At 30.8% G+C, this 15,938-nt stretch overlaps 2 protein-coding genes across 5 annotated transcripts in view; one reads left to right on the top strand and one right to left on the bottom strand.

Moving 5' to 3' along the window:
* The window catches only part of LOC143206622 (uncharacterized), a 100,792-nt gene extending 90,632 nt beyond the window's left edge, over positions 1–10,160 (top strand). For 3 of the 4 annotated variants that reach the window (XM_076419231.1, XM_076419233.1, XM_076419232.1), the window contains exons 12-17: positions 2,436–2,588; positions 2,795–2,944; positions 4,347–4,517; positions 4,583–4,704; positions 4,758–4,921; positions 9,627–10,160. In XM_076419231.1, the coding sequence (XP_076275346.1) occupies positions 2,436–2,588; positions 2,795–2,944; positions 4,347–4,517; positions 4,583–4,704; positions 4,758–4,921; positions 9,627–9,753 (887 nt within the window). In that variant the 3' untranslated portion in view covers positions 9,754–10,160. The remainder of the gene's footprint in view (positions 1–2,435; positions 2,589–2,794; positions 2,945–4,346; positions 4,518–4,582; positions 4,705–4,757; positions 4,922–9,626) is intronic. The other variant, XM_076419234.1, reaches the window with a different exon arrangement.
* Positions 1–15,938, bottom strand: part of LOC143206623 (uncharacterized) — a 419,549-nt gene that overhangs the window by 62,304 nt on the left and 341,307 nt on the right. The window lies entirely within an intron of this gene.

Here is a 15,938-nt window from a genome sequence, read left to right as displayed (position 1 = left end):
TAGGCGGTACCACTGAATTTATATCACCTGTCGATGAAATTGACAGGACTCAAGTTACAAATATGGTAGAAATATCAACTGAAAATATATTTGATGTGACTACAATTCTTTCGGAAAGTACTACTTTTGATACTAGTACTACACAAGGTAACGCATATTAGAACAAAACGATGCATGAGCACAATATGATGCATGTTTATTGCACACATTTTAATAAGAATAAGGCACGTTTAAATTAAAATTAAGTAATAAATATATATGCAGAATTGGTACAATTTTCTCCAGGAAGCACCACTGGTTACGTTACCGTATTTCCTACTGAAACATATCCCACACAGTCTACACAAACAGTAGAAACTACCACGCAGACAGATTTAAATTCTGAATCGACTACGTTTACTTGGCAATCCACCACCCTTAATGATTACACTACCGAAGGTAATTAAAGGGTTTTATTATTTAAGAATTTTTTGACCGCACGCCATTTCACAATTGAACAATTTTTCAAGATACACAACAAAGTATATATCATTATTGTTGACATTATTATTTCTTTAGGCGGTACCACGGATTATACTACACACACAGAGAATGAATTAAATTCCACACAATTTACACAAACAATGGAATTATCTACACAAACAGGTTTTAATACAGAATCAACTATGTATCCATTTGAAAGTACCACTTTATTCAATAATGCTACAGAAGGTAATATATTAATAGCTTTTGTATACATGGATACACAAAAATACCCTTATGCAAACATTTCCTAGCACGACAATTTACATCTATTGCACGATTCCTTAAAATACATAACACAATTTAGTAATTATTTCTGTAGATGGTATCACCGAATATGCTACACAAACAATGAATGAATTTAACTCTACACAATTTACACAACCAATGGAAACATCAACACAAACAGTTTTTAATACAGAATCAACCGTATCTCTATTTGAAACTACCACTTTAAACAACTATGGTACAGAAGGTAATGTGTCAAAGTTTTTATATGCATGGATGCACTAAACTACCCATTTGCACACATATCCTAGCATGATTTATAAAAAATATACATTTAAATTTTACTTTAGCTGGTACAACACAATTTGTATCTACTGAAACATATCCAACTGAATTTTCACAAACAACCCAAACACTTTCCCCTGCGGAATCAACTGTTTCTTATTCGGAAAGTACTTTTAATTCTGATATCAGTACTAGTGAAACAGATAAGACTGAAACTACAATTAATTATACTTATAGTGGATTTACTACAACACCTATAATATATACTACCACTTTCACTGGTACTACAAATGAAGGTAATATCGCATGTATTTTGAGAAAATGTATTACAAATATTGCAGTACCTAACTATTTCTCTAGATACTTCTACAGAATCAACTACCACTTCTATTCAAACCACATATTCTACACAATACACAGAAACAAATTCTAACAATGAGTTTGTCACATCTTCCATATGGAATACTACTACTGAAAATGGCATAACAGGTAAATTTTCAGAGGCTTAAATTGCATGGATATTTTACTGCACATAGCACAGTTTATATTGAATATGCACGAAACAGTATTAGAGCACACCTACACTACATTTAAAGAAACTATCACTATTTTTCACATTTAACATATCAGATATATAGAATATGCCAACAAATATCTATCTATATCTGTCCACCATTATCTTGGTTCATTTTTCGGGTAACATGTTGATTCATTCGAGGAAGCCCTAGAACTGACCCAATTTTTATACCTTCAAAAGAACGAAAATCCTGTTCATTGACTTGAATAGATGTTAATTCTAAAGGAGCAATATCTGGAGAATATAGCGGCTCTGATATCGTATTTTTAGCGTTTCAAGATAAGTTTAAATCACTTTAGCTAGACTCGGACGGACATATATCACCTTGCTATGCCTTCATTAATATCCTGGAGTAACCGCTGTATGTCCGGTTCAAAAGCATAATACATATATACATATATATCAATACACACACACACATATATATATATATATATATATATATATATATATATATATATATATATATATATATATATATATATATTGATAAATGTAATTTATGTTATCTATTTTAAATCGGTTCTAATTATATTATTAAAGGTTAAGCTGTATATTATATATATAATTTTTTGCGTATTATGTACGAAAAGTGATTGTGTTTTTATTATGTGGTACAGATGTTGTCGTTATGATTTGGAGTTTTGAATACTCTTTGTAATAAAATATTATATTTTGGCATGAATTATATTCTTCTCCACCTGCATGTATGTTATATTATATATAGGTGACGTTTTGATAATGTTCTACTCATTCTGGCAGTCGGATTTTATAATTTTATTTAGGCAACTTTGAATGTACATATTTAAATGTTGTTCTTTAGGTGAATCTGCTGGTGAACCAAGTACAACGCCAGTTAATAATATGACTACCACTATTAGTTCGGAAATTTCAAGTGTTGACAACGTTTACAGTACGAGTACAGAGTTGAGTACGCCTGAAAGTACATCAGCAATGGGTATAGACTCAACACCGGGTAATTTTAATTTGAAAAACTGTTTGTGAAAATAACAATTCGTCTGCATTATTTAACTGGAATGTTCATTTTCATCACGAGGAAGCACGCCGATATTCATTATCGTTATCATAATTTTGCATGATACTGGGTCACTGAGGATTAGGTGTTTGAACTTCAGGTTACAACATCATGTTATAAACCAAATTGTTCTGTGTATTCTACAGGTGAAACAAATGACCAACAAACTACTGCATCTCCCTCAACTATACCAGAAAGTACGACGGATATAAATAACATTTCTAATAGTAGTACGGAATTAGGTGCTTCGGGAAGTACCACTTCGAGTTCAACAATGTCGAGTACCAGCGCTGGAGGTAATGTTTGGTTGAAGGAAGCATGATGGTCAATGTTGATTATAACTTTTGCATGGTTTTTCTCTGTCTTTAATGGAGTTTTAGTAAATATTATTTATATATTACGATGTTATATATGTACTCATAAAATGTTTTCATCCATAAAAAAACCCAATGTATATAATCTAATTATCGAGTATCTAATTATATATAAAAATAATTATTTATTTAGTGATGAGTCGGTTCCAAGTATATCCCTTTTAAGAAAATGTCCATTTGTTTAGAAAGTATTTGATAATAGATATGGTGGCATAAAACTAGGTTCATGGGATTTGAAAAGCTGATTTTCGGTAAACTAATGGCATTCAAGAAGAGCGAGTACAAGTCTTCAAGAAGTTGATCGATTTTATTAATTCGAAAGTTAAAAGGAAGTGAAGTTGAAGTAATAAACGAATTGACTAGACTTTAGAACTATATTTTAGAAGCAATACCCACCGTGTATATTAAAAGTAGACAAATCGTACTGGACCTTGCAGACTTCTGTTGCTAAGTTAACTTTTGGATAGATGGATCTATCCAGTCTAAAAGATATGAATTTGTTTCATAGATAGTTCCTGGAAAATTTGAAGATTAACAGTTTCTGAGGTCTCAACATGTTTCCGATACTCAACAATAACGTGGTTTGAGGCCTGGGGGGCATTCTCATGGCAGTTAATAATTGATGGCGATAATATAAAACACCTTTATAAACACTAATTGTTATTTGTTTTACACCGATGTGATATTCGGTCATGATGGGGCATCGCAGATGTTGGGGATTTTGATATTTTTCACGATATATTTCATATTGCAGAGGCATATAGTTTGAGAATTAATGAAAATAAATATAACTGACGAATCACCTACAATCAAGTGCACATATGAGAAACAAATCCAGGCACACAGATTACAATGGTTTGGACATGTCTGTCCAATAAAAGAGAAACGAATTCTTCATGTAATTATGTAACTAAATCAACATATAGGGTGGAAGACGCAGCCAACAGCTCTGAAAAGACATTGATCAATATTATAGAAAACAATAAAAAATAGGAAAATAGCATTTTCCGAGGCCAGAAGAGTTGCGACCGATCGCCAACTACGATGAGGCTTATATATAATATTCCTGCAGCACTAATAGAATATTGCTTGATAAAGAGACAATCTCCCCGAGCAACGACTATAGATGGATGATGATGATAATCTTATCTGTTGCCAATAATTACTAAGATAATTTTTTTATCAGAATGTTTTTATATTAATGTTAGTTTAAGGATTGTGACTACCAGAGGTTTTGGCATTTCCCACAACTAACTACAAGGGAATCTCTTTCCGGGTTAAAATATATTGTTAATAAAAACCTAATTGTTTTATTTCATTTTAGCTGGAACAGAAATGGAACCTTGTCCTATTGGTCAACTTGAAGGTGATCAGATCGCCCTCATATGCCCTACAGGTTTCCGAAGACATCCCAAGTACTGTAATCTTTTCTATCAATGTACTATGGGTAAACCAGCCAATGATTACAAAATATTAGTACTTAGCTGTCCCGATGGTAAGATCTTGTATATGATATTAGATATAATAGTCAGAAAAAAATCCAATTTCCATTATTTCTAGGAACGATATATGATGACAAGAAGATTCAATGTCTCCCACAGAATGAAACTAGTCAAGCGTGTACGGGACAAATTGCTACCTCCACCTTATACAGAAAACTTGATTCCAATTCAATACAACCAGTAAAATTTTGCACAATTTAATTTTCAATATTTATTAAATTCGATATTTTTAGATTCCAGTTCCATCACAAAGAGCGTTATGTCCAGTAGAAGGCTTCCACGAACTGGAGTCATCAGAATGTTCCAGACAATTCCTCAAATGTCAGAGAAATTCCAGGAGAATGGAAGGATTCTTGTATCAATGTCCGGAGGACTTTGCCTATTGGCAAGTTAGCAGGTAATTATTATTTTATTAAACATTATTGTCTAGTTCTCGAATACAAAATCTCTATAAGGGTATTTAGACAAATATATATTTATTTATGATAATTTAAGAATTATTTATTGTTTACTTAACCTAATCGATTTGAATTTCTTGTCTTCATTGCTGATTCAAATTCATATATCTCCTGAAGTTGATCTGGATTTCATTTAAGATTTCGACTTTATAATAAAACTTTGTTTGGTGGTTTTTGATTCTGTTAGATTCTTCGTTAGAGACTGGAGAACTACTTTCGACGGGGCGCGAAATGATAATGACTCTCAGACCTTTTTTACTTGTACAAGTACTGGAAATGTATCGAAAATTTCATATAATAATATAACATGATGCTAACAATATCAATAATATTTGTTATAAGTGACTTGGCGCTAACAGGTTATTTCATTTCTTTTTAAATTTTTGGATGTTTGGATTTATTTATCAACTATGCAGTGCTATGCAGTGATATGATATATTAATCATAAAACTGCTTAGGATATTTTCAAAATAACCGTTCAAGAAAATTAATTTTTTATTGACTTCTTTTTCTATTTGATTGTCAATAAGCCAAGCAAATTATTCTTGGCTTACGCTTTTATGGTGAATAATTATATTTGCGAAGTTGGCTGTTTATCTAGATAGTCGGTATCATCTCTTTTCTTACATCAACAATTTATTAATTTAAAAATGCCGGGTTGATCACCACCAAGACGACAACACAATCCTCCTACTGTTGAGATAGCCGTGGGTCGAATCCTACTCTGACTACTTACGATTGTTTAACATTTCTGATTGCCCTCAGACAATAGTGCAAATCCGTCAAAGAAAATTATCCCAGTCAGGGCAGTAATCAGGCTGGGTAAAGTCTGATGTCCTCTGAGCTTATCTCTAAGCAGGTTACTCGTCATTCGATATGCTTAATGCTGTGACCGTAGTTCGAAGCCCACGTTAAGCAATAGGTTCAGTCCAGGTAAACCAGAGTTGGTAAAAAGGAGATTCCAGATTATAACAAAATAATGATTCAAAAATATTTGTATTTCTTTTATTTGAATTCTATTGTTATACTTGAGTTTCCATGTTGGTGTTTTGCTGTTTGTTTTTTTTCATTTACTAGCAAATCATAGAGCCCGCAATGAAAGTAGCGCTTAGAATAACTTCTTTTGCAAGTTCAGTAAACATTTATTTTTTATAGGTTATGAATTAATATTCCTCTTTTTTTATTGAGTAAATTTGTTTATAAAAGGTTCTGTAAATTCAGAGCATGCGGCAAATTATATAATCCAATTAATGTCACAGTATATCCAAAAATAAGATTTGAATCTGCGTTCGAAAATATTTTGTTATGTATTTAATAATTATTTAACTGCACTATTTTTTAAATAAGAAAAAAGATCTATTATAAAAAATCTTATTATAAATCTATATAAACAATCTATTTGGAAACATATTATGTTGATTATTTACAATGTATTTTCAAAATCTAATCTACATATTAGTTGCAGTAAATCAAGAAATTTGCCATGATCTAATAGTATGCAGGATTAATAATAATAAATGGTATTTATGACGTCTATATGGATAAGAATTTCCAACAATTCCCATTTAGACCGGGTCTTAATATGCATTCGTTGTCCTCGATTAATTGGTAGTCGATACTCGAGATAACAGGCATTACGTCCCGGGTTGGGTCAGTTCCAGTCGAGTTTTTAATTAACACTAATTGGGTTCGTTTAATAAATGTATAGTTTTCAATTTGGGAACGTAGAATGTTACCGCTGTCCAGATCTTTTGCGTTACAAATCTTATTTTAATGCCATCCTGAACTCTTGTGGGCGTTAAAGAAAATACAAAAGAAATTTTGCTTCGATTCGAGAGAAGTTTAATAATTATGATGCCAATAACGAAAAAACATTGATAATTAAATATTGAAAATATGAAAAATATAATGTAACAAATTAAAATAAAATTGAACTATTTAAATTAAAGTTAAACTTAACATATACTATACAAGTTCGAGTGGTTTGGTTAGCTTCAATATTCTGATTTCCTGCGTATTGTCCAATAGCTGTATTGCTTCCAAATTGCTCTAATTTAGCTATTTTTCTTTATTTCATGTATTAAAACGAAGTTTTGGGTCACATTGTAGATCCATTTTATTTCGAGGTCATCTTTTAGTTCTTGCAGCAGCATTGATTACATAGTGATAAGCACTGGTAATTAATCGTAGACCTTTGATTTGATAGCGTTGAATTACTAGTTGGCCTGATGTTTTAGTGCAACCCCACATTTGCATTTGCATAGATTCAAGTTGACTTTATGATTGATTGATAAACCAATATATTTGATTTTAGATAAAGTTGAGAATATTTTCCCACTAACGAGTACGGTTGCTTGATTTTGAATCTGATCTGCTCTGCTTTTTGTCTAACATGATGTTTCCAATTTCACCTACCATCGAGATGAATGCCCATGTATTTAGATGAGCCTGTTTAAGGAATCGGATATCCACCAAGCGATACAATTAGGTTTTTGTCGTTTCGCTGCAACGTGAAATTAACATGAGCAGAAATGGAGCTATTAAGCTGTATTTGCCGAATTCCATTCCGTTTGTAAATCTTGCTGGCTGCCACTTGTAATTTATCTACAGCTTTAGGCAGGGAAATGTACCAAGTAACTAATGTAAATACTCCAAGTACTGTTTATTTTGTTCTTGGTATATCAGCAGTCTAGAGCTGATACAGAAGCGGTTCCAAGACATTACTTTAGGGAACTCTAGCCGAATTAGGTTAAGTGTTGAGAAAACCCCTTCATGTGAGACTAAATTTTTTTTTGAAAAAGCAGTTGACAGTAGTAAGTTGAGAATATTTTCCTACTAACGAGTACGGTTGCTTGATTTTGAATCTGATCTGCTCTGCTTTTTGTCTAACATGATGTTTCCAATTTCACCTACCATCGAGATGAATGCCCATGTATTTAGATGAACCTGTTTAAGGAATCGGATATCCACCAAGCGATACAATTAGGTTTTTGTCGTTTCGCTGCAACGTGAAATTAACATGAGCAGAAATGGAGCTATTAAGCTGTATTTGCCGAATTCCATTCCGTTTGTAAATCTTGCTGGCTGCCACTTGTAATTTATCTACAGCTTTAGGCAGGGAAATGTACCAAGTAACTAATGTAAATACTCCAAGTACTGTTTATTTTGTTCTTGGTATATCAGCAGTCTAGAGCTGATACAGAAGCGGTTCCAAGACATTACTTTAGGGAACTCTAGCCGAATTAGGTTAAGTGTTGAGAAAGCCCCTTCATGTGAGACTAAATTTTTTTTTGGAAAAGCAGTTGACAGTAGTAACGCGGTAGATATTTGTTCATCTTTTAGATTAATCCCAAATGCCATACTCGGTAAAAAGTTTGTGATACATCCAGAAATATTTCAGAGCAGTATTTATTTTCTACAATTGCTGTTATTCTGTGCTGTTGGTACGGTAACACGGTTGGTAAGTAATACTTGGTGGATTGTTGAGTGGTAATTTCGAAATCCAAAGTAGAGATCTGGTATTTCTATAAATGGTGAAATATGTAAATATTCTCCTTGCAAATCAATACACTTTACTATGCTGCATAACCAGTTTTTGCAATATATTTTCTACTATAATTTAGATATTTCTAGCATACGTATATTTAATGTGTCTTAATTAAATAAGTTATTTTGTGCCAAATTAGGACCGTATGGAATTGAAAATGTTCTAACAATTAGATATTTTAGCATAAGTGGCCGGCTTATGTGGCAGTGTTGATGGACTAATTAATAATTCGCGTTTTATTTAACTTCTTCCCAAGCCTTTTGGTAAAGAAATAGTCGTGCATAAGCGAGCGTCCTACAATGATCTAGCTTCACCGTCACAGAGTGACCGAATATTGAAGAGACATAATTTTGCTAGGTTTGGCTCCTCTGGGAACACCTACGCACTCGATTTATATTTTATTTCGGGCTCATAGGCTTATATGAATCGTTCCTCACTATGCTATAGACAGGTTTTGATGTACTTTTTGAGCGTTTATATTTTTGAACAAATTATGAAGCATTCGATGCGAATAAACGTGTTTTACAGCTTTTTGTAGATCATGTAATGTACTATTGAAGCTTCTCATGCAAGCTATGCCTGATGGAATCGTTGAATGAAACGTAGAAGTACGTTTATGTTTTTTATTGTTTTCTACTTCATAATTCGGTGTAATAACACCAAAGTGTGACTAATTATTAAGACATTAAAGAAGAACTAAATTCAATGTGAAAACCATTGAGTATTATCGTTGCAGAAATATTATTAACTAACATATACTAAATGATTTTGCAATTTAAAAATTAATTTAATACCAAAAATATAGCAATACTTTTTTACACTTATTACTTTAATACACTTGATATTTTTAAAATCTCCAAAAAAAAACATGGTCCTCTCTCCAGGTCGGGTATAACATGAGCCCTTTAGCATTCATTTATTGTCCTCCATTAATTGATAGTCAATGCTTGACGTACGGGACATTAAATTGTAGACCCAGTACAGTCCAGCTAATTAACGTTAATTACTCGCGCTCTTGTTTACGTTTCGACATGCGAGCTTAGAAACACAAAAGGTTTAGTCAAACTGTAACTACTAACAATATTATTTTGTTTCAGGCGATGCGAAAGAACGTCAAAATTGTTCCACTGCTCAGGATACGTCCTACCATCCAGTCGATGGGAGATACCGATCGAAAACGATAATGTTTCGTACAGAAGACGGAAATCATTGGATGTCCTTTGAACCCGTTCTCCATTCCGTATTTTAGCGTTAGTTATTTAATTATTAATAATAGGAAACTTGCGTTTTATTAAACGTGAGTGTAACGTAAACGTAAATCACGTAGTTCGTGTATAGGCCAGCAAAATAGTTAATGCAAGTTAATGTATCGATAAGAAAAACGACTGATGCTATGCTTCTTTTCTGAGGAATCAACAAAGGAAATGTGTCGATTCCTTCGAAAATTGTGATGGTGACGCGATTTTTTTCGTTAGTAAAAAATTTTCGTCACCCAATTATGGGGTTTATATGGTTGTGGGTATCTATTTATTGTATCTTAATATTTATTTTTATCTACTAATGCCATTGCATAAGTACTGAATATATGTGAATTGCCATTTTGATTGAACTAATAAACGAATAATATACGATTATCTCATTTCATTTTTGCCTTTGCCTTTTTATTTAATCTTATATAGATTTATTTTTGCAGAAATCTTTAAGCACATTTTAATCAATTCCAAATATAAGTACATTTGTACTCGCTTTATCAATGTTGTATACCAAAATTAGAACGATATAAGGAAAATTATCATAATAACCATAACTCAATTTTATTAATTTAATTAATTAATCAAATTAATTTCAGTTTTAGCATAAGTTCAATTTTTAAAAGCTCATGATTTATATATAAATATGAATGAAAACTATTAGAAGAGACAACATTTTATTAATTAATATACTATCATGATCGATATTAAGAAAATTATATGAGTCCACTGCTATGCTATAAATAAAATCTATTGAATGAGAAAGAAGGATAATATGCAAAGAAAAAGTTAATAAAAGAGTAACAACGAATAGTTCAAAATAAAAAATGAAACACCAATGTCACATCAATACAAAAAGAACTAGATATGATGAAAAAACTTGCTAATATTAGATGCATGGAAGCAGATGAAAGAAAGTATAAAAGCAATCAGAAACAAAAAGTGGTAGCACAACTACGGAAGGAATGATATAAAAATGAAAAACGCCACTGAAAAGATGGTGTTACTGCTACAAACTAACAAAAACACAATAAAAACTAAAAAAATAACAATAATATAAATACTAAAAAAGAAGAAGGATCTCAGGTAATAATTTCAGAAATCAGAAAATTACTAAGGCCATACCTGATAAAAGTAAGAGGATAAGAAAATAGGTAATAGCTACTACTAAGAAATATATATATAACAGGGAAATAAAAAAAATAGAGACAATAAGGAAGAACAAAATTAGATAAGAGAAACGTGCCACAAGGACGTAGAAAAAGGGGAGAAATTAATATAAAAACATAAAACTTTTAATGCTATTATATTTCTACTTCCAACAGTAGACATTCCTTAATATCAAATTAGGAATTTACTGTTTCATTCATCGATTTTGTATTCAGTTAACATATTTAATAATAACTAATAATAAAATGAATCTGTTTTAGATATTTTGTTACTAAATCTTCAGTATAGTCTCGTAAAAAATATTTTGTCCTCTATGAATTTCCTTAACATCCTATTTAAGCTTCTGTTTTTCAGATCTTTTCATGATTATTTCAATTTCGATGGTAAGTTAAATTGGAAACAGAAGAACACATCACACTAAAAATCAAAGAAATTTACTGGATAGTTGCAAGATACTCCCAACTTGACCTAAAATTAAAGATATTGATTTGTTAACCAATTATAAAGCCAATTTGATCTTATGGGGTGCAAATACGAAGTTGTACTAAAACATCAAATCATCTCGTAATCCAACGCTGCTAAAAAAGTTTTTTTTATTAATTGCCAGTGCATATCGTTATGTAACGAACGAAGAATTGCACAACGACCTCAAAATCATATTGATCTATGAAGTTATCCAAGATTTCGCGTTAAAAATGAAATTAGCCGACTTCGTTGGCGCAGTGGTTAAGGCGACAGGACGGTCCACCTACTTTAGCGATATTCTCGGGTTCGAAACCTGCTGGGGCGTGGTCGTAAATTTAAATATTTATGATTGTTTAATATTTGTGATTGTCCTAGGCTAGAGTGTAAAATTCGATAAAAGAACTCATCCCAGTCACGCCAGTGACCAGGCTGGGCAAGACTGGATGTTTTCTGGGATGATTTCTAAGTAATTCGCCAGTCGGTAGGCTTAATGCGGAAGACCGTGGTTTGGAGCCCAAGATAAACAGTAGGTTCAGTCCAGATAAACCCAAGTTGGTAAAAAGGAGACTTTAAAATATATTTGAAAAAAATTAAATTGGGATACTAAATCACAGCAACGTGGAAGCTATAAGAGCTATGGTAAAACACGCAGGAAATCAGAAGTTTGAAGCGAACCAAACCACACGAACTTATATAGTATCTAAGTGTTACTCTTAACTTTATCTTAAGTAGTTTAATTTAATTTTAATGTTGGAAATATATTCTGATGTATTCATTCCGTCTTACCTTACTTGTATATTGATGTATCAAGATTATACTAAACATTAAGTCGCTAATTTAACCCGTATATACAAACCTATCAAGGACCTGGCATCCTGAGAGTTGGTAAATTCTTGAAATTCCATGCAGACACATAGAAGTCAATTCGAAAATAAATACATTAAATATCTAAAAAAAAACAATTTATTTTTGTAAATTTCACTATGTATCCAATATAAGATAACATATTAGCATAAAACATTATATATAAAAATCCATCATCTGATAGCATACGTTTTAAAATTATTATATTCTTAGTTATGATGCGAAGATCTATGAATTTTGTAAAACGTATTGCTTATGCTGTAATTAGTGCTCCTGCGCCAGTTATCACGGTGATTGAATGATCACGATGAGCATACTTCATAGTCTCCTTAGTTCACTAATATTTTTAGAGTCAATTCAAATATCATCCGAAATCTATTGTCTAATGTTAATCTATCATGTATATTTTTAGTTTTAGTTTTTTTGATAAAGGTCTTTTTAATCTTAATTACTTCGACAATATACTGATATTGTCGATTATTGGGTCGGCTATAATCTAAATAATTAAGAAAGGCTGAATTGTTCTGAAACAACAATCTTTTAGCTTTTAGCTTAATATTATAAAGCTATTAATATTATGAGGCTTTAATAATATTATAAAGGAAACAGTATTATAGATTAGTGAGTCATATTAGTGTATTTATCAGCATTAATATATCTGAAAAAAAAGTTTCTCAAAATCCTTTATGAAAACATAATATACCTGATTCAAACAAATATAACTAGAAAATATATTTTGCATCAGCTTTCAGCACATGATGGTTTTTTAATCAATACATGTAATTTTTGTTTATTATTTCAATAATCTTGACCCTATTTAAATTTATTTGACCGACTTTCTTCTGTAAAAGACCAGAGTCAATTCAAATATTATCCGAAATCTATTGTTGTGGCTGTATTAACTATTAAATTTATATGTATCAGTGAATGGAGGTAAAACAAAATGAAACAGTGGTGTTTATATTATAAAATATTAATAAAATACCAATAAATACGAGGCTTGGGCAGTCGATGATGGTACATCTAAACTAAACGATGGTCGGTTACTGAATCATCGAATGTATCCTTGAGTAACATCTCAGATAAACGTCTCGGGGTTGCTAGATAATCGTAACCCCGCCCGTGTTCAACATCTGGCATTATATTTCTGGGTATTTTCTAGACAGTTATTCCACGATGTAAAATTCGACATGCCTCAAGGTCTCTACACATTTTTAATTTAAATGAATGAATAACAAACAGAAAGCTGCAAAAAGAAAATGAATAAAATAATTTTTAACAAACATTTCACGAAGAAGATTTTTTTAAAGTAGAATAAGAGCATAGTCTCGATAGTACTGGGACTAACTGAAGCTATTGGCCCTGAAAGATATAATAAAAGGGTAAACAAATTAAAACCAGTTCTGTAATTAAAATCAATTTTATTAGATTTGAAACATTTACACCAGTTACATCACATAAATTATAATATGTTAATATTATAAAAAAATATAACAATTACTATATATATGATTAAAAACAATATTGTACCAAAAATAATTGAATATTAATTAGTTTTCCAACTGGCAACATACCGAAAAACATATACATTTATATATTAAATTAAATCAAATCGTTGTTGGCCAAATCACTCAACTTTAAATAGAAATAATAAATCATTATCCTATAAAATGTAATTTTGTTAAATTAGGGAAATAAAGATTGTGATCATGCAATTTGATATTTTAATTTGTATAGCATTATTAATGTTATAAGTGAAACAGTTTTTAAATTATACCGAATAAACTATTTTAACTGTATAAGGAGTAAGAAATAACTCATCCACATAAACATCTGTTTTATTTGTGACAAAAAGTGTTAAATTATATTCTCGCAAAACATAATCGACGTCTTATTTATTTTATAAAGTATTTATATTGCTCCCATAAAACATATTGGTTGTAATTTTACGAGTGAATGTTTATAACTACCATAAAAAGTTAAACCGCAAGCATTTATACATCCATTTTGTCGTAAAATAATCTGATTTCATGTTGACAAACTCAGAAAATACACATAAAGTTTTAGGATGTACGCTGAAGGATAGATGGTAATGAAGTTTGAAAAACAAAAAAAAACTGTAAAGAGCAGCAATATTGAGATTTATATTCAAAAGATTGTTTGTTAAGTGGCAACTGAATAGTAGTAGTAGAATTTTATTAAGAAACTAAGTAAGCTACAAATATTTTTCTTAAATTCGGATATAATTTTAATAAAAGTCTAACCAAATTTTCTGTAAAGATAATAAGTTAAGTCCGGATATTAAACTTTAAATAGATTACAAATAAATATGTGTAATTAAAAATTATATAAAGATATGTAACAATTAAAATAGTACTGTTTTGTCTTTTGGTCTCAATTTTTTATATTTTAGTTCTAAATTTATCTAGTTATTTCTTTTTTTGATTAATCCTTGAATCCAAAAAGTAAGTTTTTTTAAAGATATACTTTTATGTAGTGGCTAACGAAACAGACGCTTTAAATTTAGATCTATTTTAAAATTTTCATATTAATATTATAAGGCTTTAATAATATTATAAAGGAAACAGTATTTTAGATTTGTGATTCATATTAGTGTATTTATCAGCATTAATATATCTGAAAAAAAAGTTTCTCAAAATACTTTATGAAAACATAATATACCTGATTCAAATATAACTAGAAAATATATTTTGTTTAGCTTTCAGCTTTCAGGACATGTTGCAGATAAAGTTAATGAAAACTCGGCTATAGTTTCTAATTTATCATTCTGTAGTAAAAAAATTCCAATTGCTTCAAAAAATGATCATATATTTTTAGTTTTAGTTTTTTTGATAAAGGTCTTTTTAATCTTAATTACTTCGACAATATACTGATATGGTCGATAACCGTAAAAGAACAGAGTATGTTTTAGGAATGTTTTTATAAACTTTCTAAAAACTTATTGAAGGTTAATTTAAATTTACCGGTGAAAAAGCTCTAATTCTGATCGTTGCAGATAAAGTTAATGAAAATTCGGCTATAGTTTCTAATTTATCACTCTCCAGTAGAAAAACTCCATTTGCTTCAAAAAAATCCTATATTTTTATCGGTCTAAAATACCTTCGTCTGTGATCTATTTGGTAATAGTAATCAATTGCTTTAGTTCTAATTACCATTTTAATAAACGACGTATATTATCTATCTCTTATATATGCCAATACTATTATCTATACTACAGGGTGGTTTAAAAGAAGGTCTTTTATTGACAAAGGTTTTTTTATCTTAACTACTTCGAGGATATATTGATATTGTCGATGATTGGATCTGCTATAAGCTAAATAATTGAGAAAGGCTGAATTGTTCTGAAACAACCGTCTTGTTAATCGTAATGAAAACAGGAAGAGGTCTTCTATTACTGTGAAAGTTGCGGGTTCGGATACCGTAACGGCATTGATGTACGTAATGTTTGTGCTAATAAGATCCGACAAGGAACAACCATCGCAGTAACGCTAGTAACTAGGCTGGACAAAAGCCGTTGTCTTCCAGGTCGTCACTAAGTTGGCTACTAGCAGGTTGGTATGTTTAATGCCGAGGACCGTGGTTCAGAGGACATGTTAAGGAACATAAAATCCATGTGAACATTTAGATATTAGAACAAGG

The sequence above is a fragment of the Rhynchophorus ferrugineus genome, unplaced genomic scaffold (genome assembly GCF_030347505.1).
Source record: "Rhynchophorus ferrugineus isolate W39M unplaced genomic scaffold, kcgeb_rfMv2 rfM1, whole genome shotgun sequence".
Classification (NCBI taxonomy): domain Eukaryota; kingdom Metazoa; phylum Arthropoda; class Insecta; order Coleoptera; family Curculionidae; genus Rhynchophorus; species Rhynchophorus ferrugineus.
The sequence above is the reverse complement of the archived record's forward strand: the minus strand, read 5'-3'. Positions and strand labels throughout refer to the sequence as shown.